The sequence below is a fragment of the Pristiophorus japonicus genome, chromosome 1 (genome assembly GCF_044704955.1).
Source record: "Pristiophorus japonicus isolate sPriJap1 chromosome 1, sPriJap1.hap1, whole genome shotgun sequence".
Classification (NCBI taxonomy): Eukaryota; Metazoa; Chordata; class Chondrichthyes; family Pristiophoridae; genus Pristiophorus; species Pristiophorus japonicus.
This window is the reverse complement of record NC_091977.1, coordinates 269,098,664-269,121,771: the sequence shown is the minus strand read 5'-3', so window position 1 is coordinate 269,121,771 and position 23,108 is coordinate 269,098,664. Positions and strand designations below refer to the sequence as shown.

The following is a 23,108-nucleotide window of genomic DNA, read 5'->3' as shown; positions in this document are numbered from 1 at the left end:
TGTCAAGTGCACCGGCCCACCCCCCCCCCCCCCCCCGGAATAGGTTGATCGGTATGCTCCTCTCATGGAAGTTCCTCGCCCTCGTCTCCCTCCTCCACCCTCACATGACGGACTGAGATGGAGGCTTCCATTGGAGGATGTGGTGCATGTGACTCCTCACCTGGAAATAGAAAACAGCAGACAAGTGGTTAGCAGCAGGGGAGGGGGCAGGGTGACATGAGTAAGGTCACAAAGCACAGGGTCATTTGAAGGACTGCCGCAACTCCATTATATGTAGTTCACAGACACTGCATCACATTGCCATAGTCCAGCCCAGGAATTTTACAGAACTTACCCTCACTTTCGAACGGGAGCTCAGCACCCCAGCGGGTAGTTGACCTCCCTGAGGCACCGATCAGACCGGCCACTCGATCCTCAAGGTCTGTCAGAGGCATGGTTCTCGGTAGTTGTGGGACATCTTTCCCTGCAAAGATGACAATGGGAATGATTACCAGAGGGCTCATCAGCTCTCGTGGTACACATAGATTGTCATCAAAGCACTTATACCCATACTGTGTGCATTTAATACATGAGGAAGACATCGAAGTGCAGCAACATGTTTTAAGATCTCAGAAGGCAGTCTTAATAATGTGTAACGATCATTCATGGCAAATCAGGTGCAACACTAAGCCTACATATACCAACATGTGTCAGATTTATAATTTAAGTAATGAAGGAGTGCATCAATAAAAATATTACTTGCTCTGACAGTCCTGCTATGGTCATTGAACCTCTTGCAGCACTGGGTGTGGGTCCTTCTGATGTCATCAATACAAGATGCCTCCTCAGTGATGCTGGTCCAGATATGCCAAAAAACCGCTGGGAGGGGTTTACTTGCACCCCTCCTATTTAAATCCCCCCCATCTCCTCTCCACAGCAGTGACCAGGGCCTCGTTGCTAAACTTCCATGCTTTCTGCCTGCTCCCATTTCCTTCCATCGTGACTGCAATCTAAAATTGGCTGATTCAACCCTGGGTGTACTGCGCATGCTGATCAGAAACGTGGGATGGAGAAAAATAAAGGAAGAAAAAAAAATTCGCGCATGCACAGAAGATCCAGTTTTTTTTCAGTTGCAAATTTCGGCTACGGCGCGCTCATTCCGATGTGCAATGCCGCATTTATCGCTATCGCTTGTCATTGTTTGACAAATTTTGCGAGGTCCGGCGGTAATGGTACCGCAGCGCTAAAAAAAATGCCGCTGCAATTATCGGCCAAAAACGGGCGAAATCACTAAAAGCTGAAATTCTAGCCCCTCATACTTAAAACCCATCTTCATGCTAATCCTTCAAATCGTGATACCTTTTTTACATACACTTTCCAAAATATTGTGAGCAATAACTCTTGGCAACCTGATCGTAATGGCCTGAATCACCAGTGTGATCCACGGAGACCACATCTGTAGTAAGTGTTGGCGGTTCAAGGAACTTCGGTTCAGAGTTGATGAGCTGGAGTCGGAGCTTCAGACACTGCAATACATCAGGGAGGGGGAGAGTTACCTGGACGCTGTGCTCCAGGAGGCAGTCACACCCCTTAGGTTAAATACTTCAAATTTGTTCCGTGGTCAGGGACAGGAGGGTGTGACTGCAAATGAAGCAGGTATGGGGATCCAGAAAGTAGCATTGGAGGAGCCTCTTGAATAGATTTTTATAAAACGGGAAATATAGGTTATTGGTCCTAAGATTTGTTATTTTAGTGTGCTAGCCTGCACTACTAATCATATCTGATCTGGTTGGCTATGGCTTGCCCTTGGGGGCTATTGAATTTTTCCCCCTTTGTGGATCACTTAAGGCAATCTTGGAAACTGCATATGAAACAGTTAAAATGCAAACAGATTTAAGGCACACTATTCTGAAGATCTCAGTACTTAATGTATTATAAACTAAAAATGCTAGTATTTAAAACAAAACAATTTTCCATCTCCAGTAAACATGTGGTGGAGCACTGGCTCTTGGATTCAATCAAATTGTCAATGTTGGGAGTCATGTTTAAAAATGGCAATAAATACAATGCATTAAAGAAAAAAGTATTTTCTGTCAGCATTGACTGATAGTTCAGTCCTTGCCTTGTGCAGCTGTTCCTGCCAGAGTCTGCAAAACCTTTCCTCCATTGTTTGCTGTGCACAGAGGTTCAGTAGATCAAGCTTGGAAGATGATATCCTGTCCATATTGCTTGTTGGTTCTTGTTTGATTTGTGGCCTCTTAATCAGTGGTTTACTGGCTGGCCATATTTCACGATTGGACAGACCAAGGCATTTTACAGCCTGACGAAATTTCTGAGGCTGACTCTTTTTCTGCGGAGAATATACAATTGGCCCAGCCTGGCTGGTGTCCTGGCGATGGAGGAGTTTTTGTCATGTTCCTCTGGAAAGTTCTTAATACTGAAGCTGAATTTGGTAAACACTACTTTCTGATTAGCGCAAAAGGGCATTTCAATTTCAAGATAATTTGTGTATTTATAATTCTACACTTTTTGAGCTGGGAAAGTTTCAAGTTGTTACAGATTTGTCGCTGAGGTAAGTCATATGGGAGCAACTTGAGGCGATGAATTGAATATCATAAAATTCAAAAGGCTTTGGCACAACTAATTTCCTTTCCCCCCCTCCCCCCTATACATAATGGTATCAATATGCTAAATAAGTCTTTCTCCATTATTAAACTCATCCAGTCAACTTCGCGTTACCATTTTTATGTCATTGATTATAGTTTCTTTTGTGCTTGCAAGGCCACTGAGAGAGAAGACGTCCATCACGGTAACATCCAAAGGCTGTTATGGTTTAGAAGAGGAGCGAGGGGCAGTGTGCACTTCCACTCGTCGACGTTCCATGCCCCGCAGCTTAGGGGGCTTGTCGACCGGCGTCACTGAGTCCATAATGATTCAGGCTTTGCGGAATGAAGAACAGCAGCGAGCAAGGGAAGAAAAGAGGTGAGATGTTCAATAAAATTTTCAAAATGAAACCATCACACAGGTTGGGTGGAGGAGAAATGTTTTGTTCTGATAAACCGAATCATCGAAATTACAACATAGAAGGAAGGCCATTTGACCTATCACATCTGTGCTGGTGCTAACATGTTAACTGGAGCTTCCTATGTCATTTTATATTCCTTTTCAAAAACTTATCCAGTTCCCTTTTAAATAGACATCTCTGCCTCAATAGCCACTGTGCAGCAAATTCCCCTTAATGTTTCTAATAATTGAGTCATGCCCCTTTTTCTTTTGTCCGGCCATTGTAAACAGTCTTTCACTCTTTATCCTTTCTTAACTTTGATAACCTGTCCAATCCCCCTTAACCTTGCGTGTTGCAGGGAAAAAAGTATCCGTAAAATGATATCATTTATTGTATAATTATATGTTGGATTAAAAGTACTATACAGTGGATTGAGTAGTGTGCTGATTAAAAAATGTATTTCACCTTTAAGACCTCGGACTGAATCTAGTCAAAATTGATGGAATTAGTGTTCCTCTGGCTATAAAGAATTTCAAGTTAAATAAGTTTGAGCAATCTCAACACTGTTTCTAAAAATTGTAACTTCATAGTAAAACCTTCTAATTTTGGCACTAAATCTCATTTAACCAGAGCGATGATCATTGTGAAAAGTAGGAAGATCACTCTGGTGCACTCGATGCACTTCTAATGGCTTAGCGTGAAGAAATGTTGGGCTAGTGTTGAGGGAGCAATGGACATCCCAAAGTGCTTTACAGCCAATGAAATACTTTTGAAATGTAGTCACTGTTGTAATGTACGAAAAGCGGCAGTGCATTTGCAAGTTCCTACAAACGGCAATATGATAATGACCAGATAATCTGTTTCTAGTGATGTTGATTGGTCAGGACACCAGGGATAACTTCGAAGTAGTGTCATGGGATCACTTGCGTCCACCTGAGACATTTCATCTGAAAGATGGCACCTCCAATAGTGCAGCAGAGCCTCAGTACTGCACTAGAGTATCAGCCTAGATTTTTGTGCACCAGTCTCTGGATTGGGACTGTGAACCCACAACTTTCTGACTCGAGCGAGAGGGCTACCAACTTGAACCATGGCTGATGGTGCATGTTCCAGCTTGGCATCAATGAATCCCATTTTCTGAGAGGTGAAAGTGTTACTCTGTTAAGCAATGCTGTTTTCAACCAGCACGCTCAATTGATTAGTCCACTAATGATTGTGTGGGTACTTTATTTTTGTTTTGAAACACAGCTGGAAAAAACCCCAGCAGAAAACTAAGAAGTTGTACATTATCTTGTAACTTTTTTTATTTTGCAATTTATTGGTCATGCCATTGAGTGAACTATTTTCAATAACAGTTTCCTTTGTGGGAATGATTGGCTGGGGTGGGGTGGAAGGAATTATGCAGATGAAAACACCGCCTGTTTATTCCATCCAAAAATGTTTTCACCCCTCTGTCCCAGAGGTTTGGTTTTATGGCTCCGGCAGTCTTTCAATAGCTCACCTGGAAAGTAAAGCCTAAATTTTCTATTGCGTAATGCCCAATTGTAGGGCCCAAGTTTCCACACGATAAAAAATGGGCGCCCCTCCGAGCTGGGCGCCTGTTTTTCACGCCTAAAACGGCGCCTAAAAAAAAAATCGCGATTCTGGAGCGTTCTGCAGCTCCTTGTCTGCCTGGCGCGGCGCCCAGGGGGGCGGAGCCTAAACTCGCGCCGATTTTGTAAGTGGGAGGAGGCGGGTACGATTTAAATGAGTTTTTTTCCTGCCGGCAACGCTGCGCGTGCGCGTTGGAGCGTTCGCGCATGCTCAGTGTGAAAAAAACATTGGCACTTGGCCATTTTTGTAGTTCTTTGTAGCTGTTTAATTTTTGAACATTTTTTTAATAAAAGCACGTTGCCATCAGCACATCAGCACTTGCAGCCTTCTCACTGTCTCCTTCCCCCCTCCTCCCCCCGCGGGAAGAACGGGCGCCTCCTCCCCCCTTCCCCCCCCCCCCGCGGGAAAAACTGGCCCCCCCCCCCCGCGGGAAGAACGGGCGCCTCCTCCCCCCTCCCTCCCGCGGGAAAAACGGGCACCTCCTCTTCCCCCCCCCCCCCCCCCCCCCCCCGCGGGAAGAACGGGCGCCCCTCCCCGCGGGAAATAACGGGCGCCTCCTACCCCCCCCCCCGCGGGAAGAACGGGCGCCTCAGGCTGATTGCAGCATTCTCCGTGCCTTCACACAGGTACGAAGATGGTTTATTTAATCTTTTCTTTGCTTCTAAATGTTTATTCAGGTTGGATTTATTTGTGTAATATTTGTAGAAGTATAAATAAGGATTTATTGTAGAATTTAATGACTTCCCCCCCCTCTTCCCCCCCCCCCCCACCTCGTTCTGGACGCCTAATTTGTAACCTGCGCCTGATTTTTTAATGTGTAGAATAGGTTTTTTCAGTTCTACAAAGATCTTCACTTGCTCCATTCTAACTTAGTTTGGAGTAGGTTTTCACTGTGGAAACTTTGAAATCAGGCGTCAGTGGCTGGACACGCCCCCTTTTGAAGAAAAAATTCTGTTCCAAAGTAGAACTGTTCTACCTGACTCGAACTGCAGAAAAAAAATGTGGAGAATTGCGATTTCTAAGATAGTCCGTTCTCCACCAGTTGCTCCTAAAAATCAGGCGCAAATCATGTGGAAACTTGGGCCCGTAGAGTGGTAATTGGGTATCTAGGAAAATAGGAACTATGCTTTGCGCACTGGCGCAGTTTCCAGTGCGCAATTAAACAGGCAAGTGCTTCATTTCAATATTACTTTATGGGAGTGGGCATGGTGGAAGAGAGGGGTGAATATTTGTGCTTTTGCTATTTTTTGCTGCTCTGGCATTTAGGATACCCAATGTTAATCACTCTGCAGTAAGTATATCGGAGGCCACGGAAAGTAATATTGGGGTAAGTGTTATTTGTTTTCTTGTTTTCTTTCTGCTGGCACTTGGGTTCTGATGAGAACCTAGCACCAGCACTGATATCAATCAGAACCCAGCACCACCACTGATATGAGTTCCCAGATGGGCGTCCCTTATCTGATGAATTTGGAAGTGGAGGAGGACCTACAGAGGGATGCCAGATTGTGTAAGCAAGGTTCTCTGTGCCCACCTGCCAGTAACTGCATGCACATAGCTGCAGATTGAGGTGAACATTTCTCGATTTGGCAGATGATTAGTGCAATTGATGGGTGGCTCCTCTTCCCAAAGAAAGTTGAAGCGATAGACCCAGTAGCAACACTAACCTATATTAATGCCTGACTAACCAAAATGTTGGATGCTTCCTCAAACACCCTAATCACGGTATGTTATCCTGTTACGCAGTGCCACTTAAAGTAGGCATGCCAAGTGATCAGCCAGCATATCTTGATGGTACTCGCCTGCCAAGATGCCACCAATCATTTTGGCAAGTCCTGACACACCTACCTCTCTAACTATGGAGATCTGCCTTCTTGGGGTCTGTCAAGAGGCAGATACAGAGCGGTATCAGCTACAGGACACCTGTAGCTAACGTGCAGCATAGTCCTGACTCATCCTGTGACAGCGATGATCATCTGTGGCCTTCAATTTGGTTCCACGTTCTTGTAAGCATCCTACAACGTTGATGTGTGGGGCTGATGGCGTGGAGCAACCCTCCTTGCAACACTTAATTTCAGTACCTCCTCCAGTTCAGCAGCCATCAAACAGGGTCAGGTGCTGGGCTGCTCGGTTACAGGCCTGTAGCCTTATGGCTGCACGTTGATTTATTTCCCTTCATTTTTGCCCCTCTTACTCCCCTGCCTTTTTAGCCTTGGCAAAAGCCATTCATGGGTTGAGATTTCTTTTGAGGCTTTCAGAACTTTTGTTACCCTATTGTGGCATTCTCCTTTTTAATTGTTTCTTCGTTATTCCCATCCCTCCATTCTAGTTAGTTGCAAGTTTCTGCTCTCGCCACTAGTATGCTCTTTTATATCGGTACCTGAAACTGTGGGAATGAGCTGACCTTGGAGAATTGGGTGCTCATTTGAGTCTGTGTAAATTCTGCCACTAGCCATTTGGATCTAACCTACTCCAGAAGTGGAAGATCGAGACTCGAGTGTCAGTTGGTTTTTGTCCATGGAGTGCCCAATCTTGTCCACACCCAAAATCTCCAAATACTCACTTTCCAGCAGTAGTTCCTGATCAGGAACATAAGAACATAAGAAATAGGAGCAGTAGTAGGCCATTTGGCCCCTCGAGCCTGCTCTGCCATTTAATAAGATCATGACTGATCTGATCATGGACTCAGCTTCACTTCCCTGCCCACTCCCTTATCGCTCAAAAATCTGTCTATCTCCACCTTAAATATATTCAATGACCCAGCCTCCACAGCTCTCGGGGGGCAGAGAATTCCACAGATTTACAATCCTCTGAGAGAAGAAATTCCTCCTCATCTCAGTTTTCAATGGGCGACCCCTTATTCTGAGACTATGTCCCCTAGTTTTAGTTTCCCCTACGAATGGAAATATCCTCTCTGCATTCACCTTGTCAAGCCCCCTCATTATCTTATATGTTTCAATAAGATCACCTCTCATTCTTCTGAACTCCAATGAGTGTAGGCCCAAACTACCTTCATAATCCAACCCTCTCATCTCTGGACTCAACCGAGTGAACCTTTTCTGAACTGCCTCCAATACAAGTATATCCTTCCTTAAATACGGAGACCAAAACTGTACGCAGCACTCTAGGTGTGGCTTCACCAATACTTTGTACAGTTTGGCACCTCGAGCCTGCTCCGCCATTTAGTAAGATCATGGCTGATCTGATCTTGGGTTCAGCTCCACTTCCCCGCCCGCTCCCCATAACCCTTGACTCCCTTATCATTCAAAAACCTGTCTATCTCCACCTTATATATATTCAATGACCCAGCCTCCACAGCTCTCTGGGGTAGAGAATTCCAAAGATTCCCGACCCTCTGAAATAAGACATTCCTCCTCATTTCCATTTTAAATGTACAACCCCTTATTCTGAAACTATGCCCCCTAATTCTAGATTCCCCCAAAAGGGGAAATATCCCCTCTGCATCTATGGTGTCAATACCCCTCATAATCTTTTACGTTTCAATAAGCACCTCTCATTCTTCTAAACTCCCAATGAGAATAGGCCCAGCCTGCCCAACCTTTCTTCATAAAACAACATCTCCGGAATCAATCTAGTGAACCTTCTCTGAACTGCCTCCAATGCAAGTATATCCCTCTTTAAATAAGGAAACCAAAACTGTGCATAGTACTCCAGGTGTGGTCTCTCAGTTGAACCCATGGATGTTTTTCTTCTTTTTTCTTTTTTCTTTCGTTTTCTCTGCTCCCCCCCCCCCCCCCCCCTCCTTCCCAAGCTGGGGCCAGTTGTGTCTTTTTGAGTACAAGAGCAAGGGCCTTGGTGAGACCGCACCCTGGAGTATTGTGTGCAGTTTTGGTCTCCTTACCTAAGAAAGGATATACTTGCCATAGAGGGAGTGCAGCGAAGGTTCACCAGACTGATTCCTGGGATGGCAGGACTGTTGTATGAGGAGAGATTGGGTCGACTAGGCCTGTATTCACTAGAGTTTAGAAGAATGAGAGGGGATCTCATTGAAACGTATAAAATTCTGACTGGGTTGGATAGACTGGATGCGGGGAGGATGTTTCCCCTGGCTGGGAAGTCTAGAACAAGGGGTCACAGTCTCAGGATACGGGGTAAAAAATTTAGGTCAGAGATGAGGAGAAATTTTTTCACTCAGAGGGTGGTGAACCTGTGGAATTCTCTACCAGAGAAGGCTGTGGAGGCCAAGTCTGAATATATTTAAGAGGGAGATAGATAGATTTCTAGAAACAAAAGGCATCAAGGGGTATGGGGAAAAAGCGGAAATATGGTGTTGAGATAGAGGATCAGCCATGATCATATTGAATGGTGGTGCAGGCTCGAGGGGCCGAATGGCCCACTACTGCTCCTATTTTCTATGTTTCTATGTTTCAATCACATTTCTGGCTGAGATAAGCTAATGCAGCATAGATGAGGAATCACATCTGGGAGCACCCTTCTCTGTACGGCTCAATTCCATGTTGGGCAGTGCGTTAACCAACTCGGCCATTGGAGAACCTGTTCTCTTCCATTCAGATGCTTCTATTAAATGAGAAGGAACATTTTTTATAAATATGTTTAACGTGAAATAGACTGCATCCAAATATTTAATACAACTATTAAGTGGAATTTTAACCTTAAACTTCAGTTTTATCTACAGTCCATTTTGTCAAATTCTAAGCCAGCAGAGATTTAAACAAAAGCACAGTACATCTGGAAATGCAAGCTTGACACATTGTATCTCTCTCTGCTCCATTATCCTGAAATTGTTACCCTAGTCCACTTTCATATGGCAGCTATTACACCCGGGCAGTATCTTGGAGCGCAGCTGATTATAAGATGCACAATGATTTGGCTAGCTTCTCCACAGTCGCACATAAGACTATCCTTTGTCTTCCATTTAATCTGAATGGTTTATGATGAATTTAGATTTGTTTCATCCTCTTAGTCAACAACAACAACTTGTATTTATATAGTGCCTTTAATGTAGTAAAACACCCAAGGTACTTCACAGGAGTATTGTAAGACAAAAAATTTAATACCGAGCCACATAATGAGAAATTAGGGCAGGTTGGTCAAAGAGCGAGGTTTTAAGGAGCATCTTGAAGGAGGAGAGAGAGGCGGAGAGGTTTAGGCAGGGAATTCCAGAGCTTAGGGCCTAGGCAACAGAAGCCACGGCAGCCAATGATTGAGCAATTACAATCAGGGATGCTCGAGGGCGGAATTAGAGGAGCGCAGACATCTCTGGGGGGGGCGGGGGGGGGGTTGTGGGGCTGGAAGAGATTAGAGATGGGGAGGGGCGAAGCCATGCAGAGATTTGTAAACCAGGATGAGAATTTTGAAATCGAGGCGTTGCTTAACCCTGGCCAATATAAGTCGGTGAGCACAGGGGTGATGGGTGAACGGGACTTGGTGCGACTTGAGCAACCGAGTGTTGGATGACCTCAAGTTTACGTAGTGTAGAACATGGGAGGCTAGCCAGAAGTGTGTTGGGAGTAGGCAAGTCTAGAGGTAACAAAAGCATGAATGAGGGTTTCAGCAGCGGATGAACTGAGGCAAAGGCGGAGATGGGCTATGTTACACAGGAGGAAATGAGCGGTCTTAGTTATGCCATGGATATGTGGTCGGAAGCTCATTTTCAGGGTCAACTATGACACCAAGGTTGCAAACAGTGTGGTTCAGCCTCAGACAGAGGTTGGGGAGAGGGACCGAAAGTAATGGCTTCGGTTTTCCTCATATTTAATTGGAGAACATTCCAGCTCATCCAGAACTGGATGACTGACCAGCAGTCTGACAATTTGGAGACCGTGGCGGGGTCAAAAGAAATGGTGGTGAGGTAGAATGTCGTTGACGTTGTCAACTAACGCTGTGTTTTCGGATGGTGTCGCCAAGGGGCAACATTTAAATGAGATGTAGGAGGGAGCTAAGGACAGAGCCTTGGGGGACACCAGGGGTGGGAGGGGGAAGAGAAGCCATTTGCAGGTGATTCTCTGGCTACGATTAAATTGCTAAGAAAGGAACCAGGCGAGTGCAGTCCCACCCAGCTGGTGACGGTGGAGAGGCGTTGGAGAAGGAGAGAGCGGTCACCCATGTCAAAGGCTGCAGACAAGTCAAGAGGGACGAGAAGAGATAGTTTACCTTTTTCAAAAGATGTCATGTGTGACAGAGCCGTTTCGGTACTGTTGCGGGGCGGAAACCTGATTGGAGGGATTCAAGCATGGAGTTGCAGGAATGCTGGGCATAGTCATAACTAGAATGTCACCAAGTCGGTGATATTCTAGTTTGAACATCGGGAACATATGTATTTTCATTCAGAAAAAAGTATGATTAAGTCGGAGGGTAAATATTTTTTGCGATTATTCTCGCAATCACAGTAGAAGCACAATGTAGTTTTAACAGACTGTAGATGGTGCAGTAAAAATGCATACTTAAACGATCTTATTAAAGCTAAAATAAACTTAAAATAACATTGAGTAGGAGTTTAAAGGATTTCCTTGTTTTATTCTTTCCCTCGCCCAATTTTCAACGGTACAGGTGCAGCACCTAAAATCTGGGACTATCGGGTCTGAGGCCATTCCGGACTTCGTGTTTTTCCGGACTTTCGAACGTGTTTTTGACGCCATGAATCTGGAAACACCTGAGCCAAGGTTCGGGTATTTCCAAATTTTGGAACGTCAGAAAGACAGGAGTGGCCTGCCGAGGACATGTTCGGGTGGGGCAGCGAGGAGGCCCTGAGGTAAGGGCAGCAGTGGTGGCGAGGCCTGAGGTCAGGCAGCGGCGAGGCCCCCAGATTCTGCATTCCGGAATCTTTTACAGATTTTCGACACTGCAGCTGTATCTGAATTTCTACCATCAATATGCATTGTGTATATAACCCAAAGACATGGCAAGCTGCTCACATGACACCTAGTGGCAGAAATCCAATACTGTCTGCCCTCTTAATTTGTAACACCGTTACATTTGAAGGCCCAGCTTAAGAGGAAAAAAAATGAGGCTAGGTTATAAAAATTTCAAGACTATCAATTGTATTTTTTTAACTGAAATATAAATTTATAGGGAACTTTCAGAGGAACTAGTTGGTAAATACACCTGGTGGCATCATCGGCAGTCCCTCGAAATCAAGGAAGACTAAAAGTGAGTTCTCAGGTGGCTGAACAGTCCAATACAGGAATTAGTCTCTGTCACAGGTGGGACAGACAGTCGTTGAATGAAAGGGTGGCTGGGGGGTCTGGTTTGCCGCACGCGCCTTCCGTTTCCTGCGCTTGCTTTCTGCGTGCTCACTGCTTTCCCGGATGCTCTTCCTTCACTTAAGGAGGTCTGTGACCAAGGACTCCCAGGTGTTGGTGGGGATGTTGCACTTTATTAAGGAGGCTTTGAGGGTGTCCTTGAAACATTTCCTCTGCCCACCTAGGGGAGTGTAGGGGCCACAATGTGGCCCGTCCAACAGAGCTGGTCGAGTGTGGTCAGTGCTTTGATGCTGGGGATGTTAGCCTGATCGAGAACACTGACGTTGGTGCATCTATCCTCCCAGGGGATTTGCAGGATCTTGCAGAGACATCGTTGGTGGACACCTGGTGTAATACAAAGCCAACTTGATCGAGTTTTTTGATGAGGATACAGATGGTTGATGTGGGTTATGCGGTTGACGTAGTGTACATGGCTATCCAAAAGGCTTTCGACAAGTGCCCCATAATGGGCTTGCCAGCAAAGTTGAAGCCCATGGAATAAAAGGGACAGTGGCAGCATGGATACGGAATTGGCTAAATGACAGGAAATAGGGTAGTGGTGAACGGTTGTTTATCTTACTTGGAAGAAGGTGGTTCTCGGGTCGGTTATGGTCTTGATGACTTGGGTATGGGTGTACAGAGCACAATTTCAAAATTTTACAGATGACACTAAACTTGGAAGTATAATGAACAGTGAGGAGGAAGATGATAGACTTCAGGAAGACATAAACAGGTTGGCGAAATGGTCGGACAAGTGGCAGATGAAATTTAACATAGAATGTGAAGTGATGCATTTTGGTAGAACGAATAAGAGGACATGTAAATTAAATGGTACAATCCTAAAGTGGGTGCATGAATAGAGAGACCTGGGGGTATGTGTGTACGTCGTTAGGTGACAGGGCAGTTTGAGAAAGCAGGTAAAAAGGCTTATGGGCTCCTGGGCTTCATAAATAGAGGTATAGAGTACAAAAGTGGAAATTATGATGAACCTGTATAAAACACTGGTTCGGCCCCAACTGGAGTACTGTGTCCAATTCTGGGTACCACACTTTAGGAAGGATGTGAAAACCTTAGATAAGATGCAGAAAAGATTTACGAGAATGATTCCAGGAATGAGGGACTTTAGTTATGTTGATAGACTGGAGAAGCTGGGGTTGTTCTCAGAGCAGAGAAGATCAAGAGATTTGAAAGAGGTGTTCAAAATCATGAGTGGTCTGGACAGAGTAGATAGAGGGAAACTTCCCATTGGCAGAAGTGTTGAGAACCAGAGGACACAGATTTAAGGTGATTGGCAAAAGAACCAAAGGTGACAAAAGAAAAACTTTATTACGCAGTGAATGGTTAGGATCTGGAATGCACTGCCTGAAAGGGTGGTGGAGGCAGACTCAGTCTTCCCTTTCAAAAGGGAGTGGATAAGTATCTGAAGGAAAAAAGTTTGCAGGGCAAAGGGAAAGGTCAGAGGAGTGGGACTAGCTGAGAGCTAGCACAGGCTCGACTGGCCAAATGGCCATCGGTGCTGTAACCATTCTATGATTCTATGAAAGCTATACAGCTGAGTGAGTAGGAGCTTAAAGGGTTTGCTTGTTTTCTTTGCCATTTTGTCAAATTTCAAGGATATCTTAATTTCTACCATCAATATGCATTGTGACTACAACCCAAAGACCCAGCAAGCTGCTGAAATGACACTTAGTGGCAGAGATTTTGATCCCTGGTTAACTGATTTCTGCTTGGGTGGCATTTTGGGTCCACACTTTGAGCTGAGGGAGGGAACAATTAACCAGGGTTCCAGTTCACTATTTGATGACACCTGCTGGAAAGTTCCCATCTGTGGATGTGATCACGCTTGGCTGCGATGATGTTACGAATGAAAACCACTGCAGGGTTACTGAAATTGAACTAGTCTGTAAATGTTTCAGTAGAGGTTTCATTTGTGTTCAAATGGTGTCTGTAAAATGTAGTATACAACCATTGTCTCAAAACCATGGTCATTTGCACTTCAGTAGTTCAGTTTATTCTTAAATAGGCAAACACTTTCAGATTGTTTTATTTTACTTTGGGGGAGGGGGGGGGGAACAAATTGCTTTAGGGAACTTCGGGCTAAACTCAGTGGAAGGAAGGAAGAGTCTGTATTTCCACAAATCAAAACAATTCATAGATCAACTTGTTGTCTAAACATGGTTAGCCTTAATATGATGCAGGTGTGTATTCTATTTCAATATAGAACCACTAGTTGTCTGGCACTAAGAGTACTACCAGACTGCCCTAGTTACAGGATCAAAACACATTTCTAGTCTTAGACATCAATTTTATTGTGTTCATATTTCCCTGAAGGATGTGAGAAAATGTAATAACCAAGTATTTATAATTTTAACTTGGATGTACAACTATAAAAGAAACTTTAGCTCTATAAAGCAAGTGTTGCATAACACTGATCCTGCTTGAGCCAAAAGTTCAAGCGGTTCGGAGCCTCGAAATGTACAGGAGGTTTGCCAGTGCAGAATTACGTAAACCGATAGTCTCGTTACTGTGACACACCTCCGATTCTAAAATATCCTCAAGGAAGTGAAAATTCCGATTATTTCTTTAAAGATAGGATATCATTTTTGTAGAGAGCTGCATTTGTTTTTTTTAAAACAATGTTAGCCTAATATAATGTATTACAATTGTTGCTTGGTATCGAAATTTTAAAAATTCCATAATAATTGTGCAAAGTAAAAAATATACTTTTTGAATATATAGATTTACCTCTACCTGATTGATGTTTTTTAAAAAATCTATATATTATGTCATTGGTGATAAGAGTCCACACTTCAATAAATCATTTGGTTCTTTTCACTTCACCAAAGTATGCTTATGTGCATATATACACTGTTGTTTCCTCAGGCTTTGTCCCAAACCGTTTTAATTCCTGCCAATTCACTGTTCTATCATGCGAGTGGGTGAGTAGCTTTTAGGCTTCTGTTTGAATCGCTCATGGTGAATATTTGCACTCTTCCCTTGAATTCATTTTTTTTTAATTCCTTGCTCCACTATCTCCTGTTGAGATTGGAATCACGGGCCGAAATTGCTCCTTTCCTTAAGACCTGTTACCACCAGAAATTGGCGGCCACGCTGCGGAGTGCAATGGCCGCCAATTCTTCGTGTAGTGGCTGCTATTTTAAAAATTCCACTCCTGGCGGTGACCCGCTCTTTCTCCCCCATCCCCCCAAACACCGCTCCACCGCTGCCGATCCGTACTAAGTGCGTCATCAGATGGTGCAGTGCCAATGTTACTCTCCCCTGATAGTGAAATTCCGCCAAGAAAATCTTCTTCCCGCCAGGAGGTGCTTTTCTCAGGAGGTGCAATGAGGCTGTGGCCTTCTAAAATGGCGGTGCAGCTCCCATTAAAGGGGAGGACGCACTGCCACTTCCGCCATGTTTTCTTTTGTCAAACGACTGCCATGTCGGGCCGACAATTATGCCCCTGGGTTTGGCTGGGCTGCCAACAAGCAGCCTGGCACCCCCTCTTGGGTGCCAGACTGCTGGTCCGGCAGAAACCCTCCCTGGTGGCCCAGTGGACTGAACTTTAAAAATCGCGCAAGCTCTCCACTTTAAGTGAAGGGGAGAGCCATGGTGATGCGCCGCCATGATGACGTCATTAGCGCTGCGCTGATGACTGATTGCGGCGGCCACTCCGCAACCCCCAACTTCTGCCTCTCGTGTGCTCACAGCCGCATATCCGCCCCTATTATGACCGACTTCCGGGAAAAAAGCCAAAGAGCAGAATTTTGCTCGAGGCCAGCGGTGAAATCACTAGGAACGGGGTGCATGCACCCCATTTCCAGAGGTGAGTAATTTCAGCCCCACAATGTTTTGCCAAATAGTGTGTCGGGTTCTGTGTCCTCTCTCTCCATGGTATAATGCTTTGTGGTATTTCTGTCATTGGCTAACCCAACCTGTTTCCAGAATATTCATTTTAAAAAGGAAAGCCGACTGTATTAAATAGCTTTAACAAAAGAACCTTGTTTGTTCTGATCACTGGAGCCTGCTGTTTGAATTCAGATGTTCTAACCTGTGGTTACAAAAAAGTTGGTTTAATTCTATCACACTTGTGGACTGAGTATGTATTTTCTATTGATTCTTTATTTTACTGGTAATTTTTTGACTCCAAAAAGTGGATAGTGTCATGAGATGCATGCGCACACCGTATTTTAAAATGTCCTCAATCTCAGTAACTTTGAACAATGGCCCTACTTCATTCTCTTTAGTTTTTAAGGGGCCTCCAGTGCTTAAGTACTGAGCCGTAGCAAACTTAAATAGCCTCATCTAGCTCCATAAGCTGCAGATGTCTGTGGGTAGGTTCTGCTGATAACATACCAATATTGCCTCCCTGCGCAAACCTTCCTTAAATATTTGGGTAGTGTAGTTGTGAACGTGACATTTTGAACTGCTGTATGTGCACATTTCCAGTGATACTACTGGTGCTTTCAATGTAGAAGCAGCACATCCAGAAAACACGTAGCTCTGGTTTTTCTTTCACCAAATTTAAGGTATCTATGTTAGCCAAAGGTTTTCTTCTTCTAATTAAGAGTCAAAGGAGATAAGGAAAAATGGAGGGCAGAGAAATCAAGGGCAAAGGTCAAAAAGGGCCACATACAGCATAATTCTAAAAGGACAAAGAGTGTTTTAAAAAAAACAAGCCTGAAGGCTCTGTGTTTCAATGCGAGGAGCATTCATAATAAGGTGAATGTATTAACTGCGCAGATAGCTGTTAACTGATATGATGTAATTGGGATTACGGAGACATGGCTCCAGAGAGACCAAGGCTGGGAGCTCAACATCCAGGGGTATTCAATATTCAGAAAGGATAGACCGAAAGGAAAAGGAGGTGGGGTAGTGATACTGGTTAAAGAGGAGATTAACGCAATAGGAAGGAAGGACATTAGCCTGGATGATGTGGAATCTGTATGGATAGAGCTGCGGAACACCAAAGGGCAGAAAACGCTCGTGAGAGTCGTAGACAGAGCACCAAACAGTAGTAGCAAGGTTGGGGATGGCAACCAGCAGGAAATTAGTGATGCATGCATTAAAGGTACAGCAGTTATCATGGGTGACTTTAATCTATTTAGAGATTGGGCTAACCAAACTGGTAGCAATACAGTGGAGGAGGATTTCCTGGAGTGTATAAGGGATGGTTTTCCAGACCAATATGTCGAGGAACCAACTAGAGAGCTGGCCATCCTAGACTGGGTGTTGTGTAATGAGAGAGGATTAATTAGCAACACTGTTATGCGAGATCCCTTGGGGAAGAGTGACGATAATATGGTAGAATTCTTCATTAAGATGGAGAGTGACACAGTTAAGTCAGAGACTAGGGTCCTGAACTTAAAGGTAACTTTGATGGTATGAGACGTGAATTGGCTAGGACAGACTGGCGAATGATACTTAAAAGGCTTGACGGTGGATAGGCAATGGCAAACATTTAAAGATCACATGGATGAACTTCAACAATTGTACATTCCTGTCTGGCGTAAAAATAAAATGGGGAAGGTGGCTCAACCATGGCTAACAAGGGCAATTAGGGATAGTGTTAAATCAAAGGAAGAGGCATATAAATTGGCCAGAAAAAGCAACAAACCTGAGGACTGGGAGAAATTTAGAATTCAGCAAAGGAGGACAAAGGGTTTAATTAGGAGGGGGGAAATAGAGTATGAGAGGAAGCTTGCAGGGAACATAAAAACTGACTGCAAAAGCTTCTGTAGATATGTGAAGAGAAAAAGATTAGTGAAGACAAATGTAGGTCCCTTGCAGTCAGAATCAGGTGAATTTGTAATGGGGAACAAAGAAATGGCAGATCAGTTGAACAAATACTTTGGTTCTGTCTTCACTAAGGAAAACACAAATAACCTTCCGGAAATACAAGGGGACCGAGGATCTAGCGAGTAGGAGGAACCAAAGGAAATCCTTATTAGTTAGGAAATTGTGTTGGGGAAATTGATGGGATTGAAGGCTGATAAATCCCCAGGGCCTAATAGTCTACATCCCAGAGTACTTAAGGAAGTGGCCCTAGAAATATTGGATGCATTGATGGTCATTTTCCAACATTCTATAGACTCTGGATCAGTTCCTATGGACTGGAGGGTAGGTAATGTAACACCACTTTTTAAAAAAGGAGGGAGAGAAAAAACGGATAATTATAAACCGGTTAGCCTGACTTCGGTAGTGGGGAAAATGTTAGAATCAATTATTAAAGGTGAAATAGCAGCACATTTGGAAAGCAGTGATAGGATTGGTCCAAGTCGGCATGGATTTATGAAACGGAAATTATGCTTGACAAATCTTCTCAAATTTTTTGAGGATGTAACTAGTAGAGTGGACAAAGGAGAACCAGTGGCTTTTGACAAGGTCCCACACAAGAGATTAATGTACAAAATGAAAGTATGAGGTATTAGGGGTAATGTATTGACGTGGATAGAGAACTGGTTGGCAGACAGGAAGCAGAGAGTAGGGATAAACGGGTCCTTCTCAGACTGGCAGGCAGTGACTAGTGGGGTGCCGCAGGGCTCAGTGCTGGGACCCCAGCTATTTACAATATATATCAATGATTTAGATGAAGGAATTGAGTGTAATATCTCCAAGTTTGCAGATGACACTAAGCTAGGTGGCAGTTTGTCTGTGAGGAGGATGCAAAGAGGCTGCAGGGTGACTTAGACAGGTTAGGTGAGTGGGCAAATGCATGGCAGATGCAGTATAATGTGGATAAATGTGAGGTTATCCATTTTGGTGGCAAAAACATGAAGGCAGAGTATTATCTGAATGGCGGCAGATTAGGAAAAGGGGAGGTGCAACGAGACCTGGTGTCATGGTACATCAGTCATTGAAAGTTGGCATGCAGGCACAGCAGGCGGTGAAGAAAGCAATGGCATGTTGGCCTTCATAGCTAGGGGATTTGAGTATAGGAGGTCTTACTGCAGTTGTACAGGGCCTTCGTGAGGCCTCACCTGGAATATTGTGTTCAGTTTTGGTCCCCTAATCTGAGGACGGATGTTCTTGCTATTGAGGGAGTGCAGCGAAGGTTCACCAGACTGATTCCCGGGATGGCAGGACTGACATATGAGGAGAGACTGGATCGACTGGGCCTGTATTCACTGGAGTTCAGAAGAATGAGAGGGGATCTCATAGAAACATATAAGATTCTGACTGGACTGGACAGGTTAGATACAGGAAGGATGTTCCCAATGTTGGGGAAGTCCAGAACCAGGGGTCACAGTCTAAGGATATTTAGGACTGAGATGAGGAGAAACTTCTTCACTCAGAGAATTGTGAACCTGTGGAATTCTCTACTGCAGAGAGTTGTTGATGCCAGTTCGTTAGATATATTCAAGAGGGAGTTAGATATTGCCCTTATGGCTAAAGGGATCAAAGGGCATGGAGAGAAAGCAGGAAAGGGGTACTGAGGTGAATGATCAGCCATGATCTTATTGAATGGTGGTGCAGGCTCGAAGGGCCGAATGGCCTACTCCTGCACCTATTTTCTATGTCCTTCATTGAAACACCTGTGAACTCGTGGCAGCAAGTCATCCTCGTTCAAGGGACCGCCTATGATGATGATATGCTGCATTACATTTTGGTTAGACTCTGATCCCCTTCCCCAGTGTCTTTCCAATCTCAACCAGGCCATTGAGGCATTTCCTGAGTGGCAGGGAGAAAAAGAAAATCAGAGGCAAGATCAAGTTCGTTGCTAGGAGGCCCTTTACAGTCACAGGTCAACAACAGTATTGTTCGATGCATCAAAGTCAGTCCTCTTGGATCTGGAAAAAATCTGCTTTGAAGAGGGGAATTTTCTTTTCTTTCAAAATAAAACATTGTCTGACATTTCATTTGAGTGACATTTACAGTTTTTTTTGATGTATACAACAGGGTTTTTTTTTAGTGATGTCCCAAACCAGTTTTGTATTAATTGAGGTGGTATCTTTAACAGCATTATTCACTTCTCTGGCTTTCAGATAGTGATGTAGAAAAAAGAATACTTTCTAAATTGATGTCTTGAGCGTAAGATTGGTATTGAAGTACTGATTTTTTTTTTTTTTGCCTGCTCTGTACACTGCAAGGAACTGTCAGCAGACAGATTGCCCGCTCCACTCTATAGACTGGCCTATAGCTCCATTTTGTTACTAGCCTCTCCAGCTCCATTTTGTTAATCACTCTGTCCCTGCTCTCTGCTGATGTATAGCCAGTTTACTAACACATACTGCTGTGTCATCCTAATAACTGCTTTTCCAACTGGAGTACTAATTTACATAATATTTATATTCAAATGGTATCGATCTAAAGGGAATCACTTTTTGCTTTACATCTTTACTGTGAATTATTGAAATTGTTTGAGACCATGGAACAGCTAGACGGGGGAAAAGAGGTACTTAATAAAAATAGGCGTTTAGCCACAAGCCATAAATCAATATAAAAGCAGACTTCTAAGCACGCCATACTTGCATAAATAATTAGTTGGTACAATTGAAGTTATCTAAATGTATAACCAGATATTTTTGATTACCAGACCGTGTGTTTGAATAAATTTATTTTTGTGAATAATTTAAATTGAATGTTAACAAATATTGATGCAATACCTGTATTTAAATTAAACTTGCATATAGTTATGCAATAACCACATACTGTTTGTAATGTATGTATTTAACTTGAGTACTGTTTCAAATCTGCATTTCTATTCTGACATGCTAAAATAATTTATAATCTGAAGCTAAACCGAGTAAAGACTAAGATCCAAGCATTAGTGCAATTAATCTTATGGTAAACACAATGGATAAACTGAGGAAGGTGAGGAATAAAATTCTATCACTATTTTTAAAAGATTTCTTACTTTTTCTGATGTCTCTGTTCTTGATCAACATGGTGGTCAGAAGGCAATGGTACCTGAACCTGGCCACTCGAAGATTCATGAAACAGCCTTTGATGACTTTCAATTTCTTGCCTCCAAGTGCAGAAGTATCTGTTTATTGCTTTGCCTGAGAATAGCATGGCTGAGAGCAGCATCATGATTGGAGAATTTCAGCTGCAAACCCATATCCTACCTATGGTGTTTTTTAGTACCATTGTGCAATTTTCTGAAATCATCTGTGCCCACAACTAGGTTGTGGGACATCTTACGGTTATCTCTGGCTGCACCCTCATTTTATACCACGTATACAAAATAAAAGAAAATGTTTTAAATCAGTGCACAGATTTACAAGTGAAACAACATGACGTTAATTATTCATGCTGAATTCTTAAAATTCTGGAAATGCAGCGCAGATCAATCAGCATACAAAAGTGAAATTTGGGTGGACTTTTTTCAGAATCCCTGATGAGGATGAAACATTAAACCTTTTTCAGATACTAACTGGTGTCTGCATTTCCAGCATTTTATGCACAATGTGCTTGTTATGGGATTGTAGATATCTTCATTTGTTAATCTAATGTTGTGGGGGGTTTACATTTCCAGATTGCGTGAACAGGAGAGGAAAGAGGCAGAAGAAGCTGTCCAAAAAGAGATCGAAGAATGGGAGAAGGATCTCCGAGCCCTGGCTGAACCTACTCGCATGGAGACACTTTGGGAGATACCTGCCATTGGTCATTTCCTGTGCCTGGCTCAACAGATCCTAAATTTGCCTGAAATTGTCTATTTTGACCTTGAACGTTGCCTTCTAATGCCCCAGTGTAGTGGTTTTCTGGCTAAGATAATGACTTCTTTACTGAGCCCTCACCATCGCAGAGCAACTTTGCACCGGAAGCCACCTTTGCCCTACAGAATGTGGGAGGCAGCACTGAAACGAAGAGTACAACATTGGTATGCAATGGTCAGCCAGGCAGAAAATCCCAATCATCAGGCTGAGAAGCTGGGCCTTAGTCCACAGTTTTTCCAAGTTCTGGGGGAAACGAGCCCTTTGGAGATCAAGGCTTTCCACCAGATTACATTTTACAAACGAGTTTGGCTGCTGAAGGGCTTGAGTGATTATGTGTATGAAACTCAGAAAGAGGTCCAAGATGCTGTTTTGGGGCAGCCCATCCATGAATGCAGGGAAGTGGTATTGGGCTATGATTCTCATGAGAATGCCTATATCCATTTCCCACAGTTTTGTGGCGCAGACTTGCGGATTTACAAACAATTTCCTCTTCCACCCCCCGAGTTTCCTATTCCACCGATCAAAATCTACAGGATGTCACAAAAGAGATCAGAGGAGGCAAGAAGACTTTCTTTTGAAAGCCATGAAAAACCAAAAAGGGATGCAAAGGAAATCACGAGCAAAACAACAAATGATTCTCAAAAGTCGAATGAAGGAGTTGATTCTAGCGACCTGGAGGATTTTTATGTCGGGGTGGAATCCGATCCCCAATTTCTTTCTCCAGAAGTTGAAGAAGAAATAAAATTCAACTGTGAATGTAAAAACCATAGAACTTCAGCCGTGAAAAAAGAAAATGTTGGTTCCTGTAAAGAAAACTTAGTGAAGCCTGCTAGCCCTGGAGAAGTCGTGGGCTATGGGGAACCTCTTAGCCCGGGAGAAATTAGGATAACTGAAAATGGGGAATTCTGTACAGATGACCCTGAGCTAAGAAAGGGTGTGAAACCATTGACCGAGAAGGCAATCAAAAGCTGCAAAACACTCATTAATGGGAGCCACACTGAAAATTTGGATGTAAGCTTTTTGGTTGGTAAATTAAATAATATTTCTGCAAAACATTTCTTGGGAAAAATTGAGGAACTCGAGATGGTTAAGCTGCATGTCAAGAAAAAGAAGAAGAAAAAGAAGAAACTGAAAGATGCGATGAATAAGATTTCACAGTTGAGGCCAGATATGGTTTGTCAAAATCCATTGAAGATTCGGAAGCCAGGGATCCAGAAGAAATCCCTATTGCTAAAAAAGAAAACAAAACACAAAAAGCACAAGTCTGGTTAGTGGCCTCTTGTTTTCTATTTTTGTAAGTAAATGAAAAGATACGTGAAGCTATTTAGAGTACATTTTTTGAAGTTTTTTTTTCTTGCCCCAAATCTTAACGGTGCACCTGAAATTCATTGCTATAACAGTCTTTAGTCCGTGTTACATAAATAGAGAATAAACATTGGGCCCTTTGAATATGTTTATTCAGTTAGCTGCCATAGGTGACCGCTGCAAATGCATCATAATGCTGGTTCCAGTTTATCAGCAGGTAACATGTTCAACCTGTGCTTGAATTGGTTTTGGATATACCGTTGAGAAGTTTTGCTACATTTAAATGTATGATCTGCAAATACTGTAATTGTATAATCATAGCAAATGACCAGTTTAAAGATGGTTGAT

The 23,108-nt window shown here is 43.5% G+C and overlaps 1 protein-coding gene across 1 annotated transcript in view; it reads left to right on the top strand.

The window, feature by feature from the left end:
- Nucleotides 1–23,108, top strand: part of LOC139270573 (uncharacterized bromodomain-containing protein 10) — a 277,635-nt gene that overhangs the window by 185,246 nt on the left and 69,281 nt on the right. Inside the window, exons 2-3 of the mRNA XM_070888451.1 lie at nt 2,761–2,961; nt 21,275–22,722. Coding sequence (XP_070744552.1) covers nt 2,761–2,961; nt 21,275–22,722 — 1,649 coding nt within the window. The remainder of the gene's footprint in view (nt 1–2,760; nt 2,962–21,274; nt 22,723–23,108) is intronic.